The following is a 26410-nucleotide window of genomic DNA, read 5'->3' as shown; positions in this document are numbered from 1 at the left end:
TGGTGCTACTAAAATAATTTTTGTGGAGAGTTTTAATATGACTGTCACTTGTGTTACTATGCCACAGATCTAGGTATATCAACTAGATCGCCTAGTCCTAATGGAAGACAACTCCGGACTGATCGACTGTGCTGCTGGATTTTTTTTTGTTTTCAGCTTTTTTCAGTTAACCTTCTCTTTAAGCCACTTCAGCTGAAATACAAGATTCTTCGCTAATAGGTTGTGTGTCTGTTTCAAGGCATACAGTTAAGAGGTACTTAAAAGGCTGCAGAGTTGAGTTGCAAGAAAAAAAAACAATGGCCTACCTACAATTTGCCAAACAGCATCTAGACAGCCTTCATAATTTTTGGTGAATAAGTCCTTTGGATAAAAAGTCCTGTGGAGTGATGAGACCAATTTTAAATTGTATGGTCACAACTTTTATCAATTTGTTTGGAATAGGCACAACAAGGCTTATGATAAAAACTACATAAACCCTACTGTTAAGGATCTTTGATGTTCTGGGGGGGGGGGGGGGGTGGGGGGGGGGGGGGGGGGGACACAGGGAACTTTGAACAGTGAAAATTGATGCCAATATGAGTGCAACATGTTACCAGAATGTATTGAAGGCTTGCATTCATCAGTTCATCATGAAAGTGATCCAAAACACAGGGTTAAGCCAAATCTGCAGTGGCAGAAAAAACTGAAGGTCCTGGAGCACAGTCTCCTGACCTCAATTTGATGAAGGCCATCATACCTGGAGGCTTTTTGCGAAGAAGAATAGGCAACTTTACCACCTTAAAAAATAAATGGCCTCATCCACTATCACAAAAGACTGCATGCTATCACTGATGCTAATCAGGGCAAAACACAGTACAACAAACTAAGGATAAAACTATGCAAACTTGTAAACAGTGAACATATACTTTTTTTTCAAATTTCAATGTTTTGTTTAATGGTTGTACTGTACTGTGATGCTCTATATTTTACTTTGGAGCCCAGTAAAGTTAATGAAATGTGTTTTGCCTCATCACATATGTTTTGGCACATTTTGACAAGATATATAAACATAATAGAAGAGAACTGTAGCAATGAACTTGTGAGTCATTTATTGTATTATTAAATACACCTAAAGCAAGCAAAAATGTGTAAAAATGTCCTATTGTCAATTATCATGTTAGTCATTCAATTCAGGGAAAATTATGTTTCATATAAAGGAAAGAGGCAGGACATGGCAAACAATACCATTGAAACATCAGTAATTATTACCAATTATAAAAATATCAGTAATTATTGTGTAAATATACAGTATGCTAGAGTAATTTTGTTTTACTTTATACCTGTACATTATGTCTTTAGAAGGAATTTATTCCTCTTTAATCTGTAGGTAGATTGAAGCTGGTCTTTGTAATAAAGTGAAAAGTTCACTTACGATTAAAAAAGTATTTTTTTCCGTTTTTAATGTAAAGATATTGGCTCTGGTGAGCGAGGTTGTGGACATCACAATGCAAGAGATTAGGTAAATGCATAGGAACACTGAAACTGAGCTGAAGCAGAATTATCTATGTAGGATTGTCCAACAGGACAGGAGAACTAGGTGATTTTAAAGTACAGAAAAAAATAACGATTGTTTTTTCTACAGCATTTATGGACTCTGTGATAAGATTAGCTGACATTGGTAAAAAAATGACCCTCAGTAATACATGCAATAAAGGCTAACATTATATTACTATAGCACTTGAAAAGTGACATTAATGACGTCAACAAGTTAAGGCAATTACTTGGTTTGTCAGATGAAAGTTCAATGGTCTGAGATACAAATATCCACCTCCTTAGGTATTTTGGCTGAAGCCAGTGAATGATTTTATTCCTCTACCTTTCTAAGCCTTTTGATTGACCAGTAAGGAACCACTTATGGTCTAATTAGGTGTGGTGACAGGTGCAGATGGGCAGAAACATACATGAAATTAAATAAAAAAACGAATTATTTATAGCAGAGGGATATAAATAATAAACTGTGAATGTATATCATCCTACACCCCCCCCCCCCCCCCCCCCCCCGTCTCACAGCACAGGTATATTTTGATAGCAGACATTATGCCTAGTTAATAATAGTATTAACTATCGTATTTAGCTTATTAAGGAACTAGAAACCTCTCTTCTGCTCTCCATACATAAAAATGGGGAGATGAGCGTGGCACACTTCTAATCAGTGCAGGCTCACAGTGGGGAGTTGAGTGCCACTCATTTCTGGTCAGTGCAGGCTTTAAGGGAAATTACGTATTATGTATTATTATACATTTTTTTTCCCTTTTTCATGCAATTATTAGAAGAACATTATCAAAATAAGTCTAGTATTCCAGCTGAATTTGACTCAGTGCTACTTGACCCAGAATGCTGGAATGCTTACTATCCAATGCTCTATCTCCATTCCACACTCTCTCTTTCTCTGCATGACAGGTGTCATATAGGTGGCTTATCCACAGAAGGTAGAACGCAGGGATAGCCAGCAATGCCACATACACCACACACATAAACCACATACTTGTGACATCTGCATGGGGAGCCTGATTCATCAAGTAAATGCGAAAGCTTGCTTGCGCGTGCGTAAACGCGATCCAGAATAGGACACCAAAAACGTATTTATCAACCAAATTTCAGCCGTGGAGAATACACTGGCGTATTCTCCCGGTAGTTATCAACTGAAATGACCGTGAGCTTCGAGCCGCGCATCTTCGGCAGCTCGACACTGGCAAGCTTGCATTAAAATTCACTGTTCTCCTAAAAAATCATTCTTTCTAATGGCACACATCTTTCACTTAGCCCTAAATAAAAATGTTTGGGGTGTTCAAATGTTTAAAGCATATATACTATCTAAGAAATAGGCATATTTGTAATTATTATTTAATTAATATTTTCAGGTTTGGAAAGAATTAACTGATTTCAGCTGTTTACATAGGCGCCTACCTAAACGATTACAATGCCTGACCCGAGGATTCGCAAACATCCAAACTTCACAAACTGTGCATTCGTATCAGCTGTGTGCATAGCTATGTGCATATAAGGGTGTTGTGTGTATGCTTTTTCTTTGGTCTTTTTTTTGGGCCCTGGAGGAGGAGGAGGGGGGTCTTTTTTGGTGTGTTATCCTAATCTAGATTGCTACAGTTTTTACTTTGCTTACCACTTAGTACATTAGCTGTTTTTTTTGTACACTTTTAAATGTTTCAATGGCAATCTTGCAATGAGAAAGTCAATGTTAATGCTATGTTATTGTGTTTGTAACCAGATTCTTAATTGGCTGATTTGTTTCTTAGTGCCTTTAAATGTTTATTCTGCCTAACTAATTTCTAGCAGTTTTTCACCTAATGGGTCCAAATCACATATACTTATTGTCAAGCTATTTTCAATAGAATGTTATGTAAACCCATTTTTAGTGATAATGTTGTTTTCTGTGGAAGCAAGGGTGTACATGTGTTTTAGTATCTAATTTAGTTTTCATTTTGTTTCAATGTAGTGGTGTCTGTGTAGTGTATTTTATTCTGATGTTTAGGGGTTATGTAGAATAAAGTTGTGTTTTTGATGTGATCTCCTTGCAGGTTTTTGCCTAATCCAGATTTAAAAAAAACAATTGTTTTGTTTTTAATCTGTGGAAAGGCCTAAACCAGCATGTAAGTCCATAATTACAAAAACCCAAAGAAAAATGTACATATAGATATGCGCATAATTTTTAAATAGGCAAGTGCAGATATGCACATGACCCCCCGCGTAACATACGCTGTCTGATAGCTGCCCCCCCCCCCCCCCCCCCCAAGAAAAAAAGGGGTCATATGGGCAAATATATATATATATATATATATATGTATATACGCACATATATGTACATTACATGCAAGTGCAGAAATGTACGTGCAAATGCGTTAGCATAGGCATGTGTTCCACCTAACAGAAGTGAAATCGCAAGTTTCATATCTGCCTTCTGAACACCCCTCGACCGTTGTTTTTAGAGAGAGACCTGCGCTACATTATTCGGGTTTTAATGTTTATTTTTTATTGTATTTCTTTTCTTGTACTAGTTGCATGACCCTACATGTATGTCCATGCATACACATTTAAATGTGTATGCATAATGCATGCATGCACATTTAAATGTGGATGTATGCATAATGCATGCATGCATACACATTTAAATGTGTGTATGTGTATGAATAATGCATGGATGCATACACATTTAAATGTGTGCATGTGTATGAATAATGAATGCACGTATACACATTTAAATGTGTGTATGTGTATTCATAATGCATGCATGCATACATATTTAAATACATTATGCATACACATACACATTTAAATGTGTATGCATGCATGCATGCATACACATACACACATTTAAATGTGTGTTAAGGCTGCTTCTCATATTAATCAGCCTAACAACTTCAATGTTAGACCGCGTACCCTACTAGCTACTACTATACCAAATTTATTGGAGGTTAGTGCTGTTTCAAAAGCAAGTGCATCTAGGAGCCCAAAAGAGAAAATGCATTTTTCTGCCCTCCCCCCCCTGAGCCACTTACCTAGCAAGGAGAATTGGGGTGGTGCCTCTAAATTGATGCCTACATTTCAAGGAACCCCAATTTATCTGTAATGGGGAGGTGCATGAACCAGAAAATGTAGGTTCAAGTGCTTGCTCCTTGCTATGTAAGTGGCCCGGGGGTCCCCATTTTCACTTAAGGACTTCTAGGCACACTTGCTTTTGAAAATGCATTCCCAATGTTGGATTTTAACAAGTGTTTTAAATTGTGATTCCCGTATCTTAAAATGCTTGAAATCTGGTGGGCTAAGATTTTGGAGATATTTTGGGCCTATTAGCTATGAGTGTCCTCTGTGCTTGTACACAGAGTTTTAGGGCTGCAGAATATGACATGCAGCATTCCCACACACAGCTATCACACTGTGCCGTTGATGTCATTACACATGCCTAGCTAGATCACTTGAAGAGCACTAATTAGCCTCCTAGCTATCACGCAAGGTGTTGGGTTAGCACAATTTATTTTAATATCAATTATGTCTCACCAACAATAATGCTTTACCAGTATATACGGGTATATGTATACCATATATGAGGTCATCCTAAAGGAATGCAGCATATCCTTTAATTGGTATCCTTACAAGGTTAAATACTGTTTTAAGGGATGATCATTGGTCAGTACTGGTCAAATACTGGCCATTGTCTTAGTTCCTGGATAGTTTAAAACACAGTGCCATACCTACTTAAGTAGTCTTGACCAGAACTGACTGTATGCAACATGTTTTTTGATCATCTGCCAAGCCATTAATTTGGGGGACTTCTAGGATGAATGCAACTCACTTCCGCAGCTAAGTGGTTTTGTTATATCTAACTCTTCGTTTTATCTATCTGTCTTTATTAATAAATAGTTTAATCTTTAAATTTTACTTGCAAGCCTCTGTGTTATCTCTCTTTGTAGACTTCAAATAATCCATATATAACCCATAAATATTTATATAAACTGTCATAAAATATATCCGTGACATAACACAAGGCAGTATACTCTCTTTGTCCGGAGGACAGTGGAAGCCTTCTGGGAGAATGTCCTCTGGATAGATGAGACCACAATTCAGATTTTTGAGAAGGCACCTGATTCAACTGTCTCACATAGATAGATAGTGTGTTTAGTATTTCTCCTTGTTGTTTTTCCAGTAAAAAAATAAAATAAACTTGTGCTGCATTTTCGGACATAATGCAACGGTGCCAATATTTTTGCTCTATGTTGTTTGTAAGTATGTCTGGCACTTACGCTTCACTTAAACTGAAACAGGATGAAGAGAGTTTACATCCAGGAGACCAATTATTGTTTTCCAATGATTTAGCTATGATTGAGCTTAGTGGGGTGGAATCATGAAGATTCTTAGTAATAGTATACACATACATATCTATATCTAGAAAATAAATCATCTGTTAAGCTACGTACACACTTCCAATTATTATCGTTGGTAAACGAACGACGAACGATCCTGCACGATATCTGCGAACGATCGTATAGCACCGAAAATATTTAGTGCGAGAAATTACGGGCTTAGCGGTTAGGGGGTTAATATGCCTAATATATTTATTTTGGTATATATATTTAAATTTAAAAATTCTGTGGGGGGAGTTTAAAAAAAAAATTGGAAAAACCATAAAAGCAATATTTTGTTTTGTTTGTTTTTTTTGTTTTATTTGTTTCCAATACACAAGTCAAGTCACATTTAAAATGATCCTTGCAGGCTTGCAGTGACACGGTTCTCCTTTACAAAACAAAAACACAAAAAAAACTTGGTTTTTACATAATGGTTGTTTGAATATCTGACATGTTCTTATCCTACACCAACCTGTTTTGAAACTTGGAAAAGTTGCCACCTTTCCTGCATTCCTCTCTGATCACCTCTTCCCAACATATCATGTGACCTTAAAAGTAACAGAGTTGGGTATGTTAGATAAGTCCTCTTCAAAATAAATGTGATCGTAACATTATTCAAGAATACATTTTGCATACAATACATAGCTGAACCCCTTCGTAAGTCAGTTTAAACAACAGAAATGTAGTTGGCCAATTAGCAAGCACATTTATCTGTTAGAGGCAAGTGTCAGAGAAGTGAGGTGTGCCATATTTGGTCCCTAGACATACCTAGATTTGTGCTCAATTAGTGAACAAAGATGCAATCGTGTTTTTGTTAATAATTTGGGGCTTTTTTAAGGACATTACAGCAATACAAGTAAAGTATAGAGTTGAGACTTCATACTTGATTATAATAATTTCGAGCCAAATTTACAAACTTTCACATTCTTCTGGGATTAGATAGCAAAACTACATTTTGAGCGTACTTGGGCCACATCAAAATAAACTTATATAGGTGAAGTGTCGAATAATTGTGAGGTACACTAACCTGTGGACATTGGGAAAATACAAAAAAGAGATTAGGCTATCTTATCCAAACAAATGTCTTCACACAGGAGAACTCAAACAAACACTGTAGGCGTTATGGAGTCCTGAAAACATTTAGTGATGTTACTTTGTTGAAGAATAAGACAGAAATAATGTCTCACCTGGCACCCGGCATCCAGCATCCACCTACATATTTGAACCAGACCAGGCACAGCAGCGAGCGCAGGACACCTCAACAGTCGACATAACAGCCTGGGCTCGGCCACGGGCCGACAACAGCCCGGCTTGACAACGACCTGGTGTTGGGAGGAGGGCGTGCAGGAGCCAGTGGGCCTGATAGAGCCAGTGACCAGGATTGAGCCGGTTGGCAGAATGGAGCCGGTGGCCAGGATGGAGCCGGTGAGCTGGATGGAGCTGATCTATACACATTTCTTCCTAATCCCAAACATTTGCTTACAGATTGCTTGCTTACAGATTGCTTACAGAAACCTCAGGCGTTTCGTCTGCTGGTGTGAAATGGGTACCTGAGGGACCCCAACAAAAAAATACAAATGGAACACATTGGGAAATGTTCATTCCCCCCAACCCATACCAAAATAACACAAATGAACCAGTTCTTGCCTACCTCAACAGTGGATGCAGCCTGAAAAAATTCTCCAGAACCACAAACCAGAGGACACTGATGTTTTACAAAGGCACATGATATATGACATCAAAATGAATGAATTTGTAAACAAATCTTCACATATCTTAAGTCCACAATATTTATCTAAGGCAAACCAAAATTTTACAATCAGGCAGAAATTGGAGTCTATTTTAAATATTTAACTCAATAACCTGGCAGACATTCCCAAAGGAAGGCAGCACCATAAACATCTTCAAATAAAATGGAAAAAAAAAGGAAATTACAGAGGGATAGAAGGTTCTTATTTAGCTTTTGGAAGGCTGAAGACACACACAAACCAAATTACCTTGATTAATTACCAATTTACCTTGAATCTCCTTCAGGTTTCTCTGCAGTGGGTCAACGACCTCCTCCTGTAGATGTGGATCTGTTAAATAAACCCCCCTCCCAAAAAAAAAATTAGTGAGCTTGACTATAAAAGATCATTTGTATTGATCAGTTCCCCACAAAAATAACCAAAAAACATAACACTCCCAGACAAACAAATGCGTGAAATGTAACATGTGGGGGAGCTGAAATATTACACATATGACTGTGGTTTTTAACATGATTAGAGACAGCTGCACGATGTCAAACAAGATATACCATAAAGGTTCATCTTACCAGGAGCAGGCCAGTGTCATCTTCTACATGCAAAGTGACATCCTCGTTATCCTCATCACTCTGAGCAGAGAGAGCAGGAGGGGACTGCTGTGTTTTGGGGTGTACTATTGTTAAAGATTAGAAATACATACATTGTTGATGCAAGTAAAAAGAATGCAAAAATATAATAAACATCCTACAAAAATGATCTCATATTTCCCCCCAAACAAAACTAAGGAAAACAATACAATTTTGCCTAAATTCAAATTACTAAACTGTTGCAATCCCAAAAAATAGCCAAAAAACAAAATATTTGTAATTAGGTAATGTAAAGGGATTGAACTTACATGGTTGCCAAGCATCAGAGTCATCCGGGTAGTCCACCCCTACCACTGTTTCTGGCTCAATGAATGGCAACGCTAATCTTTAATACTTCCTGGGAGGCTGCAGAATGTTTGGGGGTATGTCCCATTTCTTACGGCCTCTGTGGCTGAAGATGTCACTCACACGTATTTGACACTTCTGAGCTGTATTTTGCTCAGAAGTGAAGCTGGTTGCCTTGGCAGCAGAATCCCTGGGCTGCCCCAAACTGGCTGAGCTGCCAGGTTGAGGGCCCAGGGGCCTAGATGTTGCTTTGCCTGCTTGTCTCGGTAACCTAGCTTGCCTGATGGAGCTGCCTGCTGGTTTATGGTCTGAAGAATTCCCTGGGGTGGTGGTTAGAGTGTTGGGGCCAGCAGTGGTGCTGGCGGTGGTGGTGCCAGCAGTGGTGATGGTGGTGGTGGGGCCAATATATGGTCCTAGGAGGAAAAAAGAAATACAGGTATGGGACAACACAAAAAACACATTTTTGAGGAATAATATAAAAGGTGGATTCTTCTTATCTTTTTTTTAATGTTTTTCAAAACATTTTTTTGGGAACCACTCTCTAAGGTTTTTGAAATGTTGCAAGCAGAAGGTCTAAGAAGTTCTGTGAAAATATATAGGATTGCAGTGGCACGCCCACGCGTAGACGCTCAGTATGACGAGATGTATACGCGGGCACGAGCACGCATACAGACGCGTTCTGTATGCGCCAATTGGTACATATATGCGAACATGGGCACACATTCAGACGCGTTCCATATGCGCCTCAGCATTCCCGTGCATGCAAGGTTTAGGATATGGAGGAGGCTAGTGCTGTTGTGGCCGCAACTTTAACAATGTATGTTGCTGCAGAAAAAGCTACATCTAGCCAACAAGCTGAGAAGCAGCAGCCTTCAACTGTTGTTCAATGGGTCCGGGAGCCACAGGTTTTTGGAGAGCGGACCAACCTGGATGACATTCTGGATGACATTCTGCCTGTCCCGTCATGTCATCCAGAACCTATACAATGTACTGGAAGATAAAAATCGCTCCAAAAACGAAAAGAACACAAGCTGTGCCAGGAATGACCAGACTCCTGGCCACTCTCTATATTTTACTAAGGGGATCCTTCATCCTCCATCAAACTACCTCGGCCTTAGTTTGTGGACTAAGCCAGCCAACAGTATCCAGGGTGTTTATGCTGGTCTTAAATGCCATTTTGGACCTTGTCCCACTATATATTCATTCCCCCCACACAGTTTAAGAAGGGAGGAATGTAAAGGTGGATTTTTTCAGGCAAGCAGGATTTCCGAATATTTTAGGGGCCATTGATTGCACCCAGGTTCATGCTAAGATGCCTATATCCTGTGTCAGACAGCCCTCTACCAGAAATGTCATTACTGTAATACAGCTAACAGTAGGTAAATCACCTCAATCAGTCTCTTTGCATAAGTCCTCAACAGCATATTGTCACAATGAATAACAGTAGGAAGAAATCAGTGACTGCTGTGTGCCAAGCTATTACCTATATTGTATATATTTAAGATTTGTGGGTAATATATTATTTGTAAAATAGTTTATAAATATTGTACAATATTGTGAGCACGGGAGAACCTTTTAACTAACTTTCAGGTATTCATGGAAGCCATACTATAATTACTATAGTAGTAACAATGGCTCCTATCAACCAAAAAGCACTAAACTGGCCTGAGAGAACAACCCTTAGCAACCTTGGCAACTAACTCTAGGGTTACACTGCACCCACAGAACAATTACTTTAACAATAACTACCACTTATTTTTTTGTCTTGACAAACAGCTGACAAAATATACGGGCAGTTTCCATGGCTTATGACAGCAGTGTGTCACCCCCGGTCTGAAGCAGAGCATAATTACAACAAGGCTCTGCATAAAAGCCAGCGGGGGGTGGGGTGGTTGTGAAGCACACCATCAGGCTGCTAAAAGCACAGTTTCTGTGCTTGGTGCGGCCTCGTGGTGAGCTCCTGTACGCACCCTGGAAAGCTGCTCGAGTAATTATGGCATGCTGCGACCCGCACAACCTGTGCGTACACCATGATGATACCGGGGACATTCCAGAGGAAGTGCACCAACATTCGCCTCCAGCTCCCAAACCACAGCAGAGGGACGTCAAGTCAGGGATGAACTGATTGCAAACATCTTTGCACGTTAGTATTAACATATATTTACAATGTATGCATTACATACCGTGTTTCCCCGAAAGTAAGACCTACCCCGAAAGTAAGACCTATCACTATTGTCTCAACCTGCCCTAATATAAGACCTACCCCGAAAATAAGACATAGGAGAAAAAGAAAAAAAAAAAAGCCGGCTATTTGGACAAGAAGTATTCTTTTAAAGAGAGCGCCATTGCTAGACATGAAAGAGTGGGGCCACTGGTTCTAAAGGAACTGGAGTCCCAAGAAAACCAGACCAGAATTCAGGATTTGGAGAGTTATGACGACATTCCAGAAGAAGATGACATTCTTGTATTTGAATAAACGCATATTCTTATACATGAATACATGTAGACTGTTGCACCTGAATAGGTTTGTTACATTTGTTTGTTCGTGGTTTCGTACATGAATTAAATGTACATTGTTCTACATGAATATGGTAAGTGTTTTTTTTCATTAAAAAAAAATATATACCGGTATATAAGACCTACCCTGAAAATAAGACCTAGTGTGTTTTTGGGAGGCCAAAAAAATATAAGACAGTGTCTTATTTTCGGGGAAACGGTATTTGGGCACATCATGTTTGTGTTAAAAACAAACCTGGGAGTCTATGTCCTAGCAAGCAAGATTTATTTCTTTGGGAAATTAAATAGTAGACATATTTGTGTAAGAGCTGTGCCTTTATGTGACACTTTACACAAATACGTTGCCGAACTGGGGCAGAGTGCAATTTAGTGCAGATTTGGTCAAGCATTGCTTATGCAGCCAGAAAAGGCAGAGAAATACAATCTAGCTCCATCTAGTTGACAACCAAACACGATTTATCATGCTGCTTAACACGTCCTAATATTGTAATGTATTTTTTAACAGAACAATAACATCCCTCTGCTGTGAATCTCTGCCAAGCCTCTGGAATGTCACATCACAGACCACTGTACATTCGTGGATGATATTGCTTCTGGTCAAAGGAGGAATTCACCTTTATGAGCTTCCACTACCAAGCTGATGTGAGAAAGTGAATCTATAGTGGGCCAAGGTCTAAAATTCAAACCTGCATAAACACCCTCAAAGCAATAAAATGTGTTTTGCAAAGTAAATTTGTCCCTGAAAGTTTTCTGTACTAATACTATTTGAATCATGTAAACACCTAAATAATGCATACAATCTGTTATTTAAGGGTGTTTGACCCTGCTTGTGAGCTTGTCAATCAATGTGGTTTGATTTTGTACTTGGCAACCTGGACCTCCTTCCATCATTATCAGGTGTGCTAGAATGAGTATGCAACTGAGCTGGACAGCTAATTGACAACCTGGTTGGCCAGGAAGTGGAAGTGTGCTTGTATACAATAGGGCTAAGATCAGGGACCACAGCACAATAAGAACAAACCTATACCACTACTACAAATGAACAGAGGAGTTCTGGAGAACAGTGGCAGCAAATCAACGTGAGTGAAGTATATTAAAGTAAAACCACAGCTTATTTAGCAAATATCAGACAATTGAAAAAAGTGCAAGTTAATAAACCATGATGACTAGTCATAAAAGGAATATGTACATAATACATTCAAATACCAAAATATGACAATGTGACTTTGAGAATGGGACAAAGGCAACAAGCGGGGTCAAGTAGCAGTTTGTAGTGGAAACCATGCATACATTTGTACTAATTAATTGTGGATACAATGTCCAAACATTGCTGAAGAATTGCTGAACAACAGAAACTGTAATTAGAAACCAGGCACAAAAACATTGCAGCAACAGATGAAGCTAACAAATATGGATCTTTCTAAAAGTCACATCAACTCATACTAGACAAGCAAACTTCCTTGATTAATCCCCCCCAACACACACACACAAACCAGTCTAGTTAAAATAATAAAAATGATTGATACATTTAAATCTATTTTGATATACACAAGTGAAATCACTAAATGTTCCCTGATACATGTATAATAACATATTTGCCAACGATCCTTCATTCAAACATTAGATTTCTTTTAAACCAAACTTTAATGAAATTTAAACCAGATCCCAGATCCCAAAAATCCACATTTTTTTTACATCCATACTATTGTGTGATGACAGATTAGAAAGTGATAATTAGTATATATACATGCACAGCATAGTGGTATTTGGCAATTTAAACCAAAACTAAATGTAAAAATTGTGACCAGGCAGGTCCTTTATTGCAATACTGCCATAAAATAAACATACCTGATTGGTCACAGTTTTCTAAATACACCCATCTGTCTCTGTTTCATCATGGGGGCTGCCATCATCATCTTCTTTTTCTTTTCCATGTTTCCTGATCTTTGGCCATGTTGATTGGCTTTTTTTCATTTTTGAATGAGGAACCCTGATTTTTACAAACAAGCATGTAAGCTTTAACTATAATAATTTTCATTAATTTACATGCTCCTTTAAATAATATATATATATATATATATATATATATTCAATTAAAGCCCAGGAACATTTGCCCCAGGGAAATAGCACAAAGAAATGACCCCTTCACAGAAGGGACGCATTTGTGCTGCTCTGTGGTTTTCAAGGTCTGTATAGTCTATATAAGTTTAGACAGTATATACATAAATCCATCTACATGTTATTCATAAACTATATACAGTCTTATCTAGCTGAAAGCTTACTAAAACTGAAAAATTGTCACATGTACTTTTTTTATTGTATCTGTACATGTCTGGATTTTACCACCCCCTATAATAAACTTCTGCCAGTGCTGCCTCTGCTCCTCACCCCATTTTCTGCTAATATTACTCTTAGGGCTCTATTTATAAATCAGGAAGTCTGACATTTTTTCAAAATTTTCCTTCAGGGAACCAATTACTGCCATTGAAACACATGGTCCTGGAAGATTCCCACCAGGGAATGTCTAATAGACATGGGAGTCTTTAGTCCTGATGATGTCTTTACCTATTCCCATGAGCTCCAGGACTCTGATATGGCACATTTTAACCAAGGATTCTAAGAGAGGGAACTGTGCACATATTGGGCTATATTTACTAAAGGAGTAGATTATGTTCTCTTTAAACTGAAGTTTTAATTTTCTTTGTGAATGAGGGAAAAAAAGAAATAAAAAATCACTGTTGAAAAATACCAATCATGTCCAAAACAAAAAAAAATGGATATTTATGTACACATGACTGAATAATGTATTATTACATTTTGTTAAAACACGGACCTTAGACTCCTTTATCGATAGCCATGCATGCATTTCCCATAGTATTACCTTACAAAACACAGGATTCATCATTATCAGAGTACATTTATGTCCCTATATATCAAACTTGCACACATTTTGCTCACATTCAACAAAACATATTAAGCATTTTCAACAAATTCTCCAATGCATTACACCTAATTCATACCCTTTTAATATTAACAATCACTTTAATTTTACTTTCTCACCACACTTTTGCTTTCCTATAACATATGCAAATACCTGTATTTACTAATTACTCTTCCTCAAACTTAATAGAGGAGTTTTTCACAAAGAAATAAAACATATTTATCTTGCCAGATTTAGCATGGGCCTAAACAGCAGTGACTCTGATATAAATTTTCTACCAGATATCTCATCCTCCTTTGGATTTCATAGTTCTCCCAAATATGTGTTTGCATTCACACAGAGTAAAAGTTAAAGCTAAATCTCATGAAGCTTTCATTTTTTTAATGGTAAAAAGAAGAGTATTTAGTCTTAAGGGATCATTTAGGCATTCCTGGAATGTCTTACTTAGTTTTGAATTACCTTAGGTATCTTAGACCAATCGCTGAATACAATGGGCCAAACACCTACAAATATTTAGTTCAATAGTGCTGATACAACAGGCCCATCATTATTAATGCTTATTGAAGTAGAACAAGAAGAACATACATTATTGTCTCAGACCATACCATTAAATCCCATCATTAATTATCAGGCAGCCATTTAATTACATGTCTAAAATCAGAAAAGCACTTTCTGACCTCAATAGGTCCATTGTCTTATTTCAGGTCCCAAGGGCATCAGAAGACAACGCACAGGTTCATCCAAGCAAGTTTTAGTCTAAATTCTGATGACCCAAACAACAAACCATCTGCATGAAGAAGCAACTTACAAGTAAATACCATTTCTGTCTTTATTTCTATTTGGTCAGCTAGGTTATATTCTACTTTGGAGGCCATTTGCTAAAATCCTTGGGTGCTAGTGGTCTATCCTTCACTTCACTCAAAATTCCGTTCCAATTCTACATCCCAAGATCTCTTAGGTACTAATGAATATGCTGTATATGTGTATATTGTCCCTAGGGTTTTTTTGGTAATTCTTTTATCTGCACTGTTTTGTTTTCTTTGTTTTTTTATCTCTTTTACCTATGTATGTTTATTGCGTGGTTGTTATTTGCTCTGTAATGAACAAAGGAATGTTATATAAACTGCATCTCAAGGTGCAGCTGGGTGCATGTAGATAACAATCTATTACCTCTTTTACAATACCATAAAGCCTTACCTGTCCTTATAGGAGAAATATACAATTGTGTGTGGTTACAGAAGCATTCCATAGCATAGCCTTGAGAAATGCTTACCGTGTACTGTTTTTCAGCCACAGATCCCGATACTATGGAGCAGTCTAACAGTGCTATCAAAGAATACATTTCTGTACCGCTAAAACATCTTAAGCCACCTACTAAGTATTGTGTCTGTGCCTTGTGCTTAAAATAACAAGATATCGTGTTTATGACTTTATAATAATTTATACAATATATAATTTATAACTGCTTTTTCACTGTTTCACAGTCTTCTGTAAGTGTAAATGATGATAGAACAATTAAAAGACATAGGCATGTATACATATATGCCTAAACCTACTTGAATCAGGTCAAATACACCTGTCAGTGAATTCTGAATGATCTCAGAAGCATATGATACTGAGGTCAAGCTATTGCCATCAAAATAACCCCAATTCTCATTGATACAGGCCCTAATATTCTGCGACTGTGTCAGTAAAATAACTAATGGATAGTTGTTAATTATACTTCTTAATACAAGTTTTAGGAGGTAAAGAGGGTCCATGGTCATTGCCACAGCTGTTGGCCACCATGTTAGCCTTGTTAGTTCTTTTTGTTCCTCTTCAAGGCTGCTTCTTAGAATCCAATTTCTTAGTAGTCCTTGAATACATATTAGTCCATGTTTTATATAAAAAGGTGTTAGTTACTGGACATTTCACCAGATCAGACACAAAAATATCTCATAAAAAATGACTCTACAGCTCTGCCTTTGCACTCTATTGCTTGCAATTGTTTTACCTAGTTGGTGCCAGGGCATGGAGGTTTCTGATGTTGGTGTAAGACTGTGTGGAAGAGACTTCATTCGGACAATTGTCATGTCCTGTGGAGGATCAAGATGGAAAAGATATTCACCAGAACCTGGACAGGAGAGATCAAATCCTAACCGTAAGTAGCTAAAGTTTTTTTTCTTAATTTGTTACACTTGACAGTTTATAGAATACTGGTATTTAGCTTTAGCATCAGCATTAGCAAGAATTCAAGTGAAAATATATCCAAAACTATTCTAATTTTGGAAAGCATGGCAAAGAGTTTATATTTCTGTCAGGGTTTCTTGCTATCAACACAATGGTCAAAAAGTGAAAGTAGAAAAAAAAAATGCCCACAAGCAGGGTAATAATGATAATCTCACAGAGGTTCTAATTTTTTCCACACTATTGGCCAAAGTCTGAAGAGGGATGAGGCAAAGAGCTATTTTTCCCATTATAATTATTTTCTACACATTTTATTCCCATCATGAACCCTACTGCAGTAATCTTATATAAGGTTACTTATACATTATTATGATATTTAGGCTAGCTGAGTACCAGCACCCTAGTAAAGTGATGAGTGCAGTGTGTGGTCAAAGCATGTAGTTATGAACTCCAACTTTTGTGTCCCTACAGATACCCAGTATAAATGTCCAACTCGTCTTTGCTATTAGAATTTGTATTATTTATTGTTGCTTGTGTTCATGTTGAATAGTCTTCTCAGTTTCCCTTAGAGACATTATGGAAAGTTTGTAAAAATTCTGCAATGCTGACACAGACAGGTGTAAACATCTGAAAAGGTTCTAACCTTTTCATCTATATTTTAAGTGGTAAAAAAAGAACCTAAAAAAGTAACTACACCTTGGTGACAAAGGAGGAAGTTAAATATGAAACTTTTTAATAGCATTCATTTTGTGTCCCTGTGTAACCCAATAAAGTTAAGCCAAAGTACCTGAGCTTCTTTTTGGTCCACCAACATACTCTTTTGCCATGCTCATCTTTTTCAACCCACGTAAGTCTCATAACAACTAGTGATGTTTCCACAAGGTTGTCAGATGCAAATGGGTTGTAGATTGCAAAGGGCAATTGTGTCTGCAACCATCTAACAAGCATAAACACAAAAAATTACAATATAGTCCTGTAAAAATACAAGAAGCATAGGTTCCAATTGTCCCTCATTGCAAGGTAACGTCTCTCTTTAGGAACCAAACTTCACTAATTCTCCTATTCTTTCTCACTACTTAGTCTCTTTTTTGTCTCAAGTATCAACCTCTATATATGGTTTTTAAATAAATGCCATTTTTAAGAATAGTTTGTAATCTGCATAATTGGCTGCATGAGTGGCACAGGTGTGTGGTCTTTACTTGCATACTTTGTGTTATTTTTTATGTAATGACAGACTATCACGTATGAACTGGGGTGATCCTACAAGCATGGAATGTATTTCATAAACTCACTTCCTATTTTTTGGCAAATGTTTTAAGTCCGTTCCAAGTTTGCCAGATCACCCAGGTTCTCCCATGATAGTCTATCTTCTCCAGTCTTGGAAAGCTTTACTAAATCAGGCCCAATATGAGAGCAAGCTGTTGATTGTCATGATGATGTGCATGTAGATCGTTTAATTTGTGCATGTAAGTAGATAATGCATTTTAATAAATGACTATAGCAAAAAGTTTCATGTGTGACCAGGAATAGGTTCACTTCCTAGATAAGAAAACTAAATCTTTAAAAACTGAAAACAGTATAGTATCAATAGATGTCTTAAGGAGAAAAGAGTGCCTTCATAAAATGTTCTTATAATTTTATAATTAAACATAAATAGATAGAAAAAAAACTGATTGAATGACACTTTATGTGTTTTCATTACCTTTGAAAAGCATACATCTCATGAAAACACACAATAACAAATAGCTCATAAACATAATTGATATAGAACATAATAAACATTTCATAGGAAACCTGCAGTGCTACTAGAGGCCACATTTGGGTGATAGGTGTGTAATTTCTTGTGATCTTAACAGAGATATGTTTTATGTTCCTTGTCAGATTATACATAGAAACATTAACTGTAACAGCCTTGGGGAAATATTTTTTTTACTGTAATAGATTTTGTGATGACAAATTATATATATTGTCATGAGTCACAATGATAGCTGGTGACTGTCATTATACTGTGTAATCAGTGGATTTTCTAGTTTAACAGATAACCATTACAGTAATTTTGTAGGTTGATGCAAACCTATCTATTTAACTGTTTTGCAAAACATTTATATGAAAGGCATGGCTCTAGCAATATTGGTCACAATTGTTAGCCTGCTTCTATTAGTTTATTACTGATCCTTAATATAACTGGTGTCTTAACTGATGATCAGCATGGCAACTATAGATCTACATAGACAGTACCTTCCTCTATAGGATAGAGAAGTTTATTTTAGCCTAATATTTTATAGCTGAAAAAATAAGTCAAGAATCTTTTGAAATTGTGTGAAGACACACCTTGACACCAACGTGGTTTTTGTATATATTTGGTGAAATGACATTATGGACTTTAAAGACATCTACTAAAATTTTCCATTATGTAATTTCTGCTTGATATTTTTGAGCAAAATATGAAGATGGCACCTGATACTCCACCCGTTCCCTGTAAAAATTTATAAAAAACAAGACCTTTTTTTAATTCAAATTTTACATGTGTGTTTTTAATTGGTTGGTGTTGTTGGATTATAAAAATGGCTACTGAAGCCAATAAATATTCCTATCTGACTATCCATTAATTTAACATTTCTGGCATCCTGCTTTTGCCATGTTTTATCTAAAATAAGTCCCTAAATAGGACAATTCTATACTGACAAAGTAAATGTAGGAGAGATATTTGTACAGCATAATGACAATTTAATGCAACTGACATATTCTTGCCTTGATTTTTTATTAGGTGACTTTTTGGACTGGATAAACAGAGCTTCCTTGGATGATCCAGACCGAATGAATTCATTGTATGCAGACAGCCATATAGCCTCAAATTCCCCTTACAGTGCTTTGCAGAAGGATGACCCAACACTGGATCAGCTCCATGGTGTCCTCTATGATCCACTGGTGCTTGAAGAACAGCAAAGTATTGGTCTGCGGATGAAGAGAAGTGCAGGACCGGCTTTATCCTGCTGCCAAAGGGGCTGCACCAAGAATGAGCTCATGAAGTTCTGCTAACAATTTGTATGCTTCCTCTGAGAATAATGCAGAGCAAGCCCTGCTAACTTACAGCTTTATTGTAGTGCACTTCTATATTCTTTGAGAAATGTCATTGCTCAATAGGCCATCCTAGACACACAACTATCTTATCACCAATTCATTTTTAGCCTCCCTCCCCCCTGCCTCAGCATTATAAATCAATGTTATACAGCAAATAGAAATAATACCTGACACAAACCAATTAGGAGTTTGTAGAATATTATCTTTAAATATCGTCCTTCTATACACATATCTTAACTATTGTAATAGCAAGAAAATATTAATGTACAGCTCAACTCGCAGATATAAGTTTTGATGTCCATCACAACTGCAAAGTCCAACTCGGGTAAAAGTTTTTTTGGGGTTGAGTGAAAAGGAGCTGGAATCTCTGTCAAGTTTTTGTCTTCTTGTGCCTCTTGGGGATATTTTGCCCCAACTATAGAGAGAAAAGAAAAGCTGTACTAAGAAGACCTTTATCTAGCAGGGAGGGGAAGTACCTTTTAGATTTTTATTGCTGTTTTTTTTTATCAGACAGGTTTTGCATTCTTCTGTGAATAAGGTGGGCATGTTTAACTATCAATGTATGGCATTTTAAGTGAAACCATCAAAACAAGCCTCATTTACACGGGCCCTTATTTATACTCTTGCTTCCAAATTCCCTCAACATCAAGTATTCATCAACAGAAGTTTGACATAAACATTTGTTCTGTCCTCCTCCAGGAAAATAGTTTTATCTGTAAAAAAATGTTAATGTTGGCCAGCTCTTCCTGTAAAAGTTTCATTATTATTTACAGTAATAATTGCTTGTATTCATTGACTGTATTTGCTATTATTTTAAAGACTCTATCATGTTTCTGCTAAACCATTATATACTGGTTATCAGAGCCAAATAAAACAATTATGAGAAAAAAAACACAATTTACATTATAAAAATGCACATGGTATTTTTGTTGTCTGATCTGCCTTCATCCTTTCATAGATCCATTTATTTATCTGTGGTAAAATAAACTACAATAAATAAAATTTTTAGTGTTTGAAATTTAATAAAAAAATTGTCCTGGATTTTTTTTGGTTGGTTTGTTGGTGTGCCTTGGCATCATTATGTCAATATATAGCAGATGTTAGTTACTTTTAACTTAACTTAATAAACTGTATTTAAATAAAGTGGTTTAAAAAAAACAGGTTTGCTACCTGTAGGCTTCTCGTTATAATTTACCCAAATTAACTATGATGGGCTGCCTCCATGGCTATTTTTAATGTATGTAGGACATTTTTAAGGCAGGAGGGGGTGGGCAAGCTCTGTCGCTTCAAAGAATTGTCAAAGTGCCGTTCTTTAAAATCAGATGCCATTTAGCTGTATAAATGAAAGCTTGAATATATGTCACAGTGCAGAAACTAACACTATCTGGCACTCCCTGCAAGCCCTATTCCAACCCCAGCTAACTCCGGGGCCAAATACTTGTCCCCAAAATGATGAGGGTGAAGAGCTAGGGTTAATTTTTGTGCTATGTCAAAACTCTACGCATCAATGTGATTCAGCTACCTACAGAATTTGATTATGAAGCAGTGTAACATGGTGGCTGTAAAAGGGTGTATAGGATCTGGAATAGGATGTGATGAGAGGTATCTAGCACCATGGTTTCATAAATATTTGTTTGTGGTAAATCCAGCATGTCACAGTATTAGAGAATCCCATGTACCGGTATTTATCTATTATTTATAAAGCATGCACTGGGGCTAGTTTAACTGGGAATCCCCATGAGCAGAGTGGAGCTGATTTTCAATTCTGTGGAGCACTTTTGGTCTTCCACAGACAGGTCTGCTTATTAGGCTCAGCTGGACTAAGCAATGTGTGACTATTAGCTATTAAAAAGCCAGGCTGGAGAGCTAAATGGGTGCAGCTCTCAGGTTGCCCAAACAAGACCTGTTGCTGGCTGCTTCTAATTGATCCTCAAGAAGGGATTACCCAAAATAGGAGGACTTATACAAGACTCTGCATACAAAAGACAAAAAAGAACTTCTTTACTTTCACCACTTGGTTGGTGCTTTTGCTTTATGGCTGTAAGTTTCAATTACCTTTTGTTTTTGCTTATAGAATAAACAGCATGCTTTCTGTTTAAAGAATTGGACTTATCTCCACGTTCTGTCTGATCCACTCATTAGTTATTTCCTTTACATTTTGTGTTTAATTTTTTAATTTATAGCACAACAGCACACATTTATTTTCACCAGAAAATAACTTTATTTATGCTTTTAAAATAGATGTCTAAAAATATGTAAAAAGCTGAATGATGATTCAATGTATGGTTAGATGGGATGGCTTTATTAAGATAAATATCTGCATGTTGAGGCCTTGGAAGTTTAGGCATTGTTCAGTCTAGAAAGTACATTTTAAATTAGTTTAACAAATTGTGCACATGGACTGCAAATCTGGCATTTATTCAGCTGCAGGACCCATTTGTATCATCTTCTTCAGTTGCTCACATTGGTGTTCCAAAACACTAAAGGATGGCCTCTCGCAGGGGAGGAAGGACCAACATGACAGCATCATCTTATAAACCTAAAGAAAAGAAACACAAAGTTAAATTAACAGAACCTTTGCTTTAAAACTTTATAAATTACATGAAATGATGAATATAGCTTAGACATTCAGTATGTTAGTTAATGTTTGCTTTAATCTGCTACAAAGCATCCTAGATGAGATTTGCAGAAATCCAAAGCGATGGGTTCCAGTATGTTGTTGTAAGCCTTCTTTGGTTATACCTAGATGAACAGCTGCCTACTGTGTGCAGCCAAAGGACCTGCAGTTTACCTTGCCAATACGTAGTTAGGTAACAGGTATTCAGCATACCAGAAGGATCAGATACTTGCTGCTGCTAGGAGACAGCAACATAGTAACTTATTTCAAAGCACAGGAAACATAGGAGCCTGTACTCTTACAGTATAGTCATTGTGTATATGTATAAACAATAAAAACCTAGTTGCTGCAAGGGAGCCAGCTGCACATACCCCAAGCCTAAAGGCACAGTGACTTCCAGCGCCAGCACAGTCCTAACATCCACAGTAAAGCCTTCCTTCCTTAGCCATAGATTTATCATAAAATCCTAAATCTACAGATGTAAACAAGGCAACATTTATGATTTTTGCAAACAGTGTATATTAATAAAGTTTTATTTCTGTTTATATCTGTATATAATTACCACCAATAAAAACCTGAAGTTCTAAATAAGACAAATAACTCCTTATAAAATGGCTAAAAGATACATATAGCAAATCTTTTGCCAATCAAAACAAGTGATAACCCGATGATGTAAACATATTGACTACCGCAGAATTTGGTGTGAAAACTGACAATGACAGAATCAGCTGGAATCTGCTGTTGACAATTTCTGATATTGCAGACAGCAAACAAACTGGGATCCCCAACAATACAGGAACTTAGCAGGGGCTAGTCTATATGTTCACATTGTTGGTTAGCCACCAGTCATGATTACTAAAGGCTTATATTACATGATGATGTGATTTGTGTTTTATTAACCAGCAGGGGCATATTTATTGAGTACGTGTTTTTTCTTTATTCAATACTTTTTTCATGGTATGTGTATAGTTTAATTATTGTGAGTATTTTTTGAATGGATAAAGAACACTAGGTACCCCTTCACTCATTCCTCTGGCTGAGGTGGTTGCCTTATTTAATATCCCTCTTCCCCCCAAGCATTTGAGGATTGGTTGTCGGGAAATACCATTGTCCTTTAACTATGGGGTCTCCAATATTAAGAAAAAGTGCATATTATTTCTATATTAAACCTCCAGTCGACCAAAAGAACAAACCATCTTTTGTATACATGTAATAATGTAATGACACGAACCTAGACATGGACTTCTGCCAATACCATGTGGCTTGATAATTAGAAATTTCCAGTCACAATGCCCCCACTACCATCTAAACCATAGCCAAACCACAATTATTCTGTAAACATGGGACATAATCTCTATGGCATGATTGCATGACAACAACAATCTTGGTTACTAGGAGACTGGTGAATGTTTATTAACATTTATTCATATTGATCAAACCAGTGACAAAGCTGTTAATTTACTATGGAAAAATAAAACAAACTATACAAAAGGACTACAAGATGCTTTTTTTTTCATTATAGACGCTCACCTGTGCAGGACAGTTAGGTGGAGAAGTCAGTCTTTTATCAGCTCGCAACATTTCCACTAAAGCACATACTGTTTGCTGGGAATTGTGAGGCCCCATCATATGACGGTATTCCTAAGAAAGCATGCATATATATAATACATTTTTTGGGTTGTAAAAAAGATTCGACAGTCATTTTTTTTTTAGGTGTGGTATAGTGGAGGCGGAGGAGAGAGTGAAGTATAGGGAAGGCAGGGGACAGGGTAAGTGGAAGAAGGAAGCCAGTAATTTAGTAATCAGAATCATTGCAAAATGCAGATATATTGTAGTAATAGAAATACCGAGGAGCTTTAGAGATTCAGAAATTCTGATGTGACATTTGGGGCAGGGCAAGCAAGCACCCGTAGTGCATGTCCTGTAAGCTCTAGCCTCGTGTCCAGCTTTGACATCCACCCAAGCTTATCAAGACAAGCTTGGGTAAAGTTTGTCTTCCATGGAATGTGGTGGTGAATTTCCATGTGGTTAATCATATTGCTGCTACCCCCTCTTCCTCCTGCCTGCACATTGCTAATTACCACCACCTCCTCTCACAGTAAACACTAGGAGGTGGTGATTCTCTTTCTGAAAACCTTTGATCCTCTTTTTAGACATGTGCTAAGCAGGACTGACTGTATACACTGGCACTGTCTGCCCTTCTTCATTTGGATGATCCTCTTCAGGGGAAATCAGAGATTGGGCATCAGTGCATGTACATTCTTTCCCTGTTCTAGTTTTAAGTCTTCCATCAACAGCTATGAGATGGAGTGCTGAAATAGTTTTTCAGGGTGTTTTCTGTGAACTACATCAGAGAGTGGGTTGGGAGGAAGGGGAAGGATCCTGTTCATAGCCCACATGAATTTTACTGATCAATGTCTGGAAAGGGCTAGTTAGAGCTGGCTTGTCATAGATCAAATACCCTACAATAACCTGGCTGTGGTTTGGTTGTAAGGGACAGGCAGCATGTAATTGATGAGATACCATATGTGCTTGTATTTTTCCAGTCTGTGAAGCCCCAATAGTGCTTGGTAGTGCTATAGCTGATTATAAAAATGAATAAAAATGAATTCCACCCATAACTTATCACCTCCATACCTAGCACCACTGCCTCTTTCTTTCATACTTTCTGTGTTTTTTGCTAGCCTACCTAGCTAAACTCATTTTGTTGATGAATGTTGCTTTTTCTCAGGTATAACAGAACCAAAGGTAAATTGTTTGCGCCATTTTCATGATCAGTCCAAATTCATGAATATGAAAATTTTGTTTGTGGGTTTAGGTATTAAATATAATTTAAATTTTGCCAGCCACTTACTGCTGATGGACTGCAGCTTCTTTCACAGTAGGTGAAGAGTTCATACAGAAGGACCCCAAAACTCCACACATCTGACTCTCGGGAGTACATATTGTCTGAGAGGGATTCAGGAGCATGCCTGAAAACAGCAGGAACAAGGAAGACAAACAGCATTAGCAGGCACAGTGCAGGTAACTTACACTTTCAGTACTACACAGAAGGAAACACACAGTTTCATTGTTTCATTTTTTTTCTTTTTATTTACCAAAAGATGGGGCTCTGTCCTTTTTCTCGAACCACATAATATTCTTTATCCTGTGGTAAGATTTTTGTCAGGCCAAAGTCTCCAATCTTAACATGATTGACACTCTCCACAAGAATATTCCTGCTGGCCAGATCCCGATGCAGATATCGCTGTGATCCCAGGTATAGCATACCCTGATACAAAGCAAAGAAAAGGTCACCAAGATAATGAGTAAAGGGAAACAATCTTTAAAATATGGCCAACGCCAACACATTTTACATCAAAGTTGGATAGGAGCAATATACCCTAAATCTTGTTAAAGCAAAAAAAAAAAAAAATAATAATAATAAATTCTGTGGGCTATGCCCCAATAAGGTGGCAGCAGAGGGCAAAGGACTGGTCACTAGTTTGTGGTCTCCCTACAGTTTAGTTTTTCTCCATTACTGACCTGCCATTACATTTTCTGCACTGTGTGTAGCACTTTTGCTGACAAAAAAAAAAAAAATCCCCAAAAACGTGGGCATTAGTGCCATCATTAAATCTCTAAATCAGCATTAGTGCCATCATTAAATCTCTAAATCTCCTAACACTAGCAGTCAGATGTAGCAGTACCTTAGATTATATAAAGCAAATATATAGCTTAGGCACAGGAGAGCATAGACATCTTCACACACCAGGAAGTGTACTACATTTTCAAGTGCACACCATTAATATTTCTACGTTTTCTCTATAACATGGTAAAGGTACATCACATTTTTCCACAATGCTCCTGTCATGTTATAAAGCAGGTACTTTCAAATTATAATACTTGTTAAGGAACAATGTTCATTCATTAAATCTAGAGTAAAAAAATGGAACTTGGGCAATAGTAAGGGTCATTTTTATATCAGGTCCTGGTTTTAATGTAAGCCAATGTAGGCATATACTAATTAGTGGTAGTCAGTGATTCCCATGAAAAGCACCATCTGCAAAACATTCTAAAGTAGTAGGGCTACTTTATTTACACAGAATTGCTGTTTTTTTTCAAACTCACTATAAAAAAAAGTCCTTTTACAGTGAAATCAGATGAGAATGATGTAATATATTTATTAAAAAAAGCACAATCTAAAGGTAATTAATGAAAATGGCTTGCAATCTTTACAATTACATAGTTAAATAGACACTGAAAGTGTAAATATAATATAGCTAAATGGAGGAGAAAATGTTAGTACTTTGTCACATGTTCCTGAAAACAAAGGAATATTTTAATGCTGAACTGCAGTAAGTTATGAAGACACAAATAATGCAGCTCTCTATTTATCATTATTATATGCACAAGGAGCTAATCAGTTGAGCTGCAGTGCATGTGCTAACATTGCACATGCTGACAATAGGAGAGAACAGCTAAAACTTAGCTAAGATGAGATATTCGGTCCTGTTTCTTCTTTCACTAGTCAC

The 26410-nt window shown here is 37.1% G+C and overlaps 3 protein-coding genes across 6 annotated transcripts in view; 2 read left to right on the top strand and 1 right to left on the bottom strand.

Moving 5' to 3' along the window:
• LOC140326265 (N-acetyllactosaminide beta-1,3-N-acetylglucosaminyltransferase 3-like) overlaps positions 1–14842 on the top strand; it is a 59943-nt gene extending 45101 nt beyond the window's left edge. For 2 of the 4 annotated variants that reach the window (XR_011919812.1, XR_011919809.1), the window contains 2 exons: positions 11597–11733; positions 14737–14842. The gene's annotated coding sequence lies outside the window, so the exon portion shown is untranslated. The remainder of the gene's footprint in view (positions 1–11596; positions 11734–14736) is intronic. The other 2 variants (XR_011919811.1, XR_011919810.1) reach the window with 1 other exon arrangement.
• Positions 14843–15933: 1091 nt separating this feature from the next.
• On the top strand, positions 15934–20310 carry INSL3 (insulin like 3). The gene is made up of 2 exons (XM_072404703.1): positions 15934–16172; positions 18966–20310. Exons 1-2 carry the CDS (start codon positions 15977–15979, stop codon positions 19235–19237), a joined length of 468 nt encoding a protein of 155 aa, XP_072260804.1. The 5' UTR covers positions 15934–15976; the 3' UTR covers positions 19238–20310.
• Positions 20311–21476: 1166 nt separating this feature from the next.
• The window catches only part of JAK3 (Janus kinase 3), a gene marked incomplete in the record, with an annotated part of 52595 nt that continues 47661 nt past the window's right edge, over positions 21477–26410 (bottom strand). The window contains 4 exon segments of the mRNA XM_072404702.1: positions 21477–21818; positions 23427–23537; positions 24751–24868; positions 24995–25167. Of these exon segments, the coding sequence (XP_072260803.1) occupies positions 21696–21818; positions 23427–23537; positions 24751–24868; positions 24995–25167 (525 nt within the window).

The sequence above is a fragment of the Pyxicephalus adspersus genome, chromosome 3 (assembly GCF_032062135.1).
Source record: "Pyxicephalus adspersus chromosome 3, UCB_Pads_2.0, whole genome shotgun sequence".
NCBI lineage: Eukaryota > Metazoa > Chordata > Amphibia > Anura > Pyxicephalidae > Pyxicephalus > Pyxicephalus adspersus.
The sequence above is the reverse complement of the archived record's forward strand: the minus strand, read 5'-3'. Positions and strand labels throughout refer to the sequence as shown.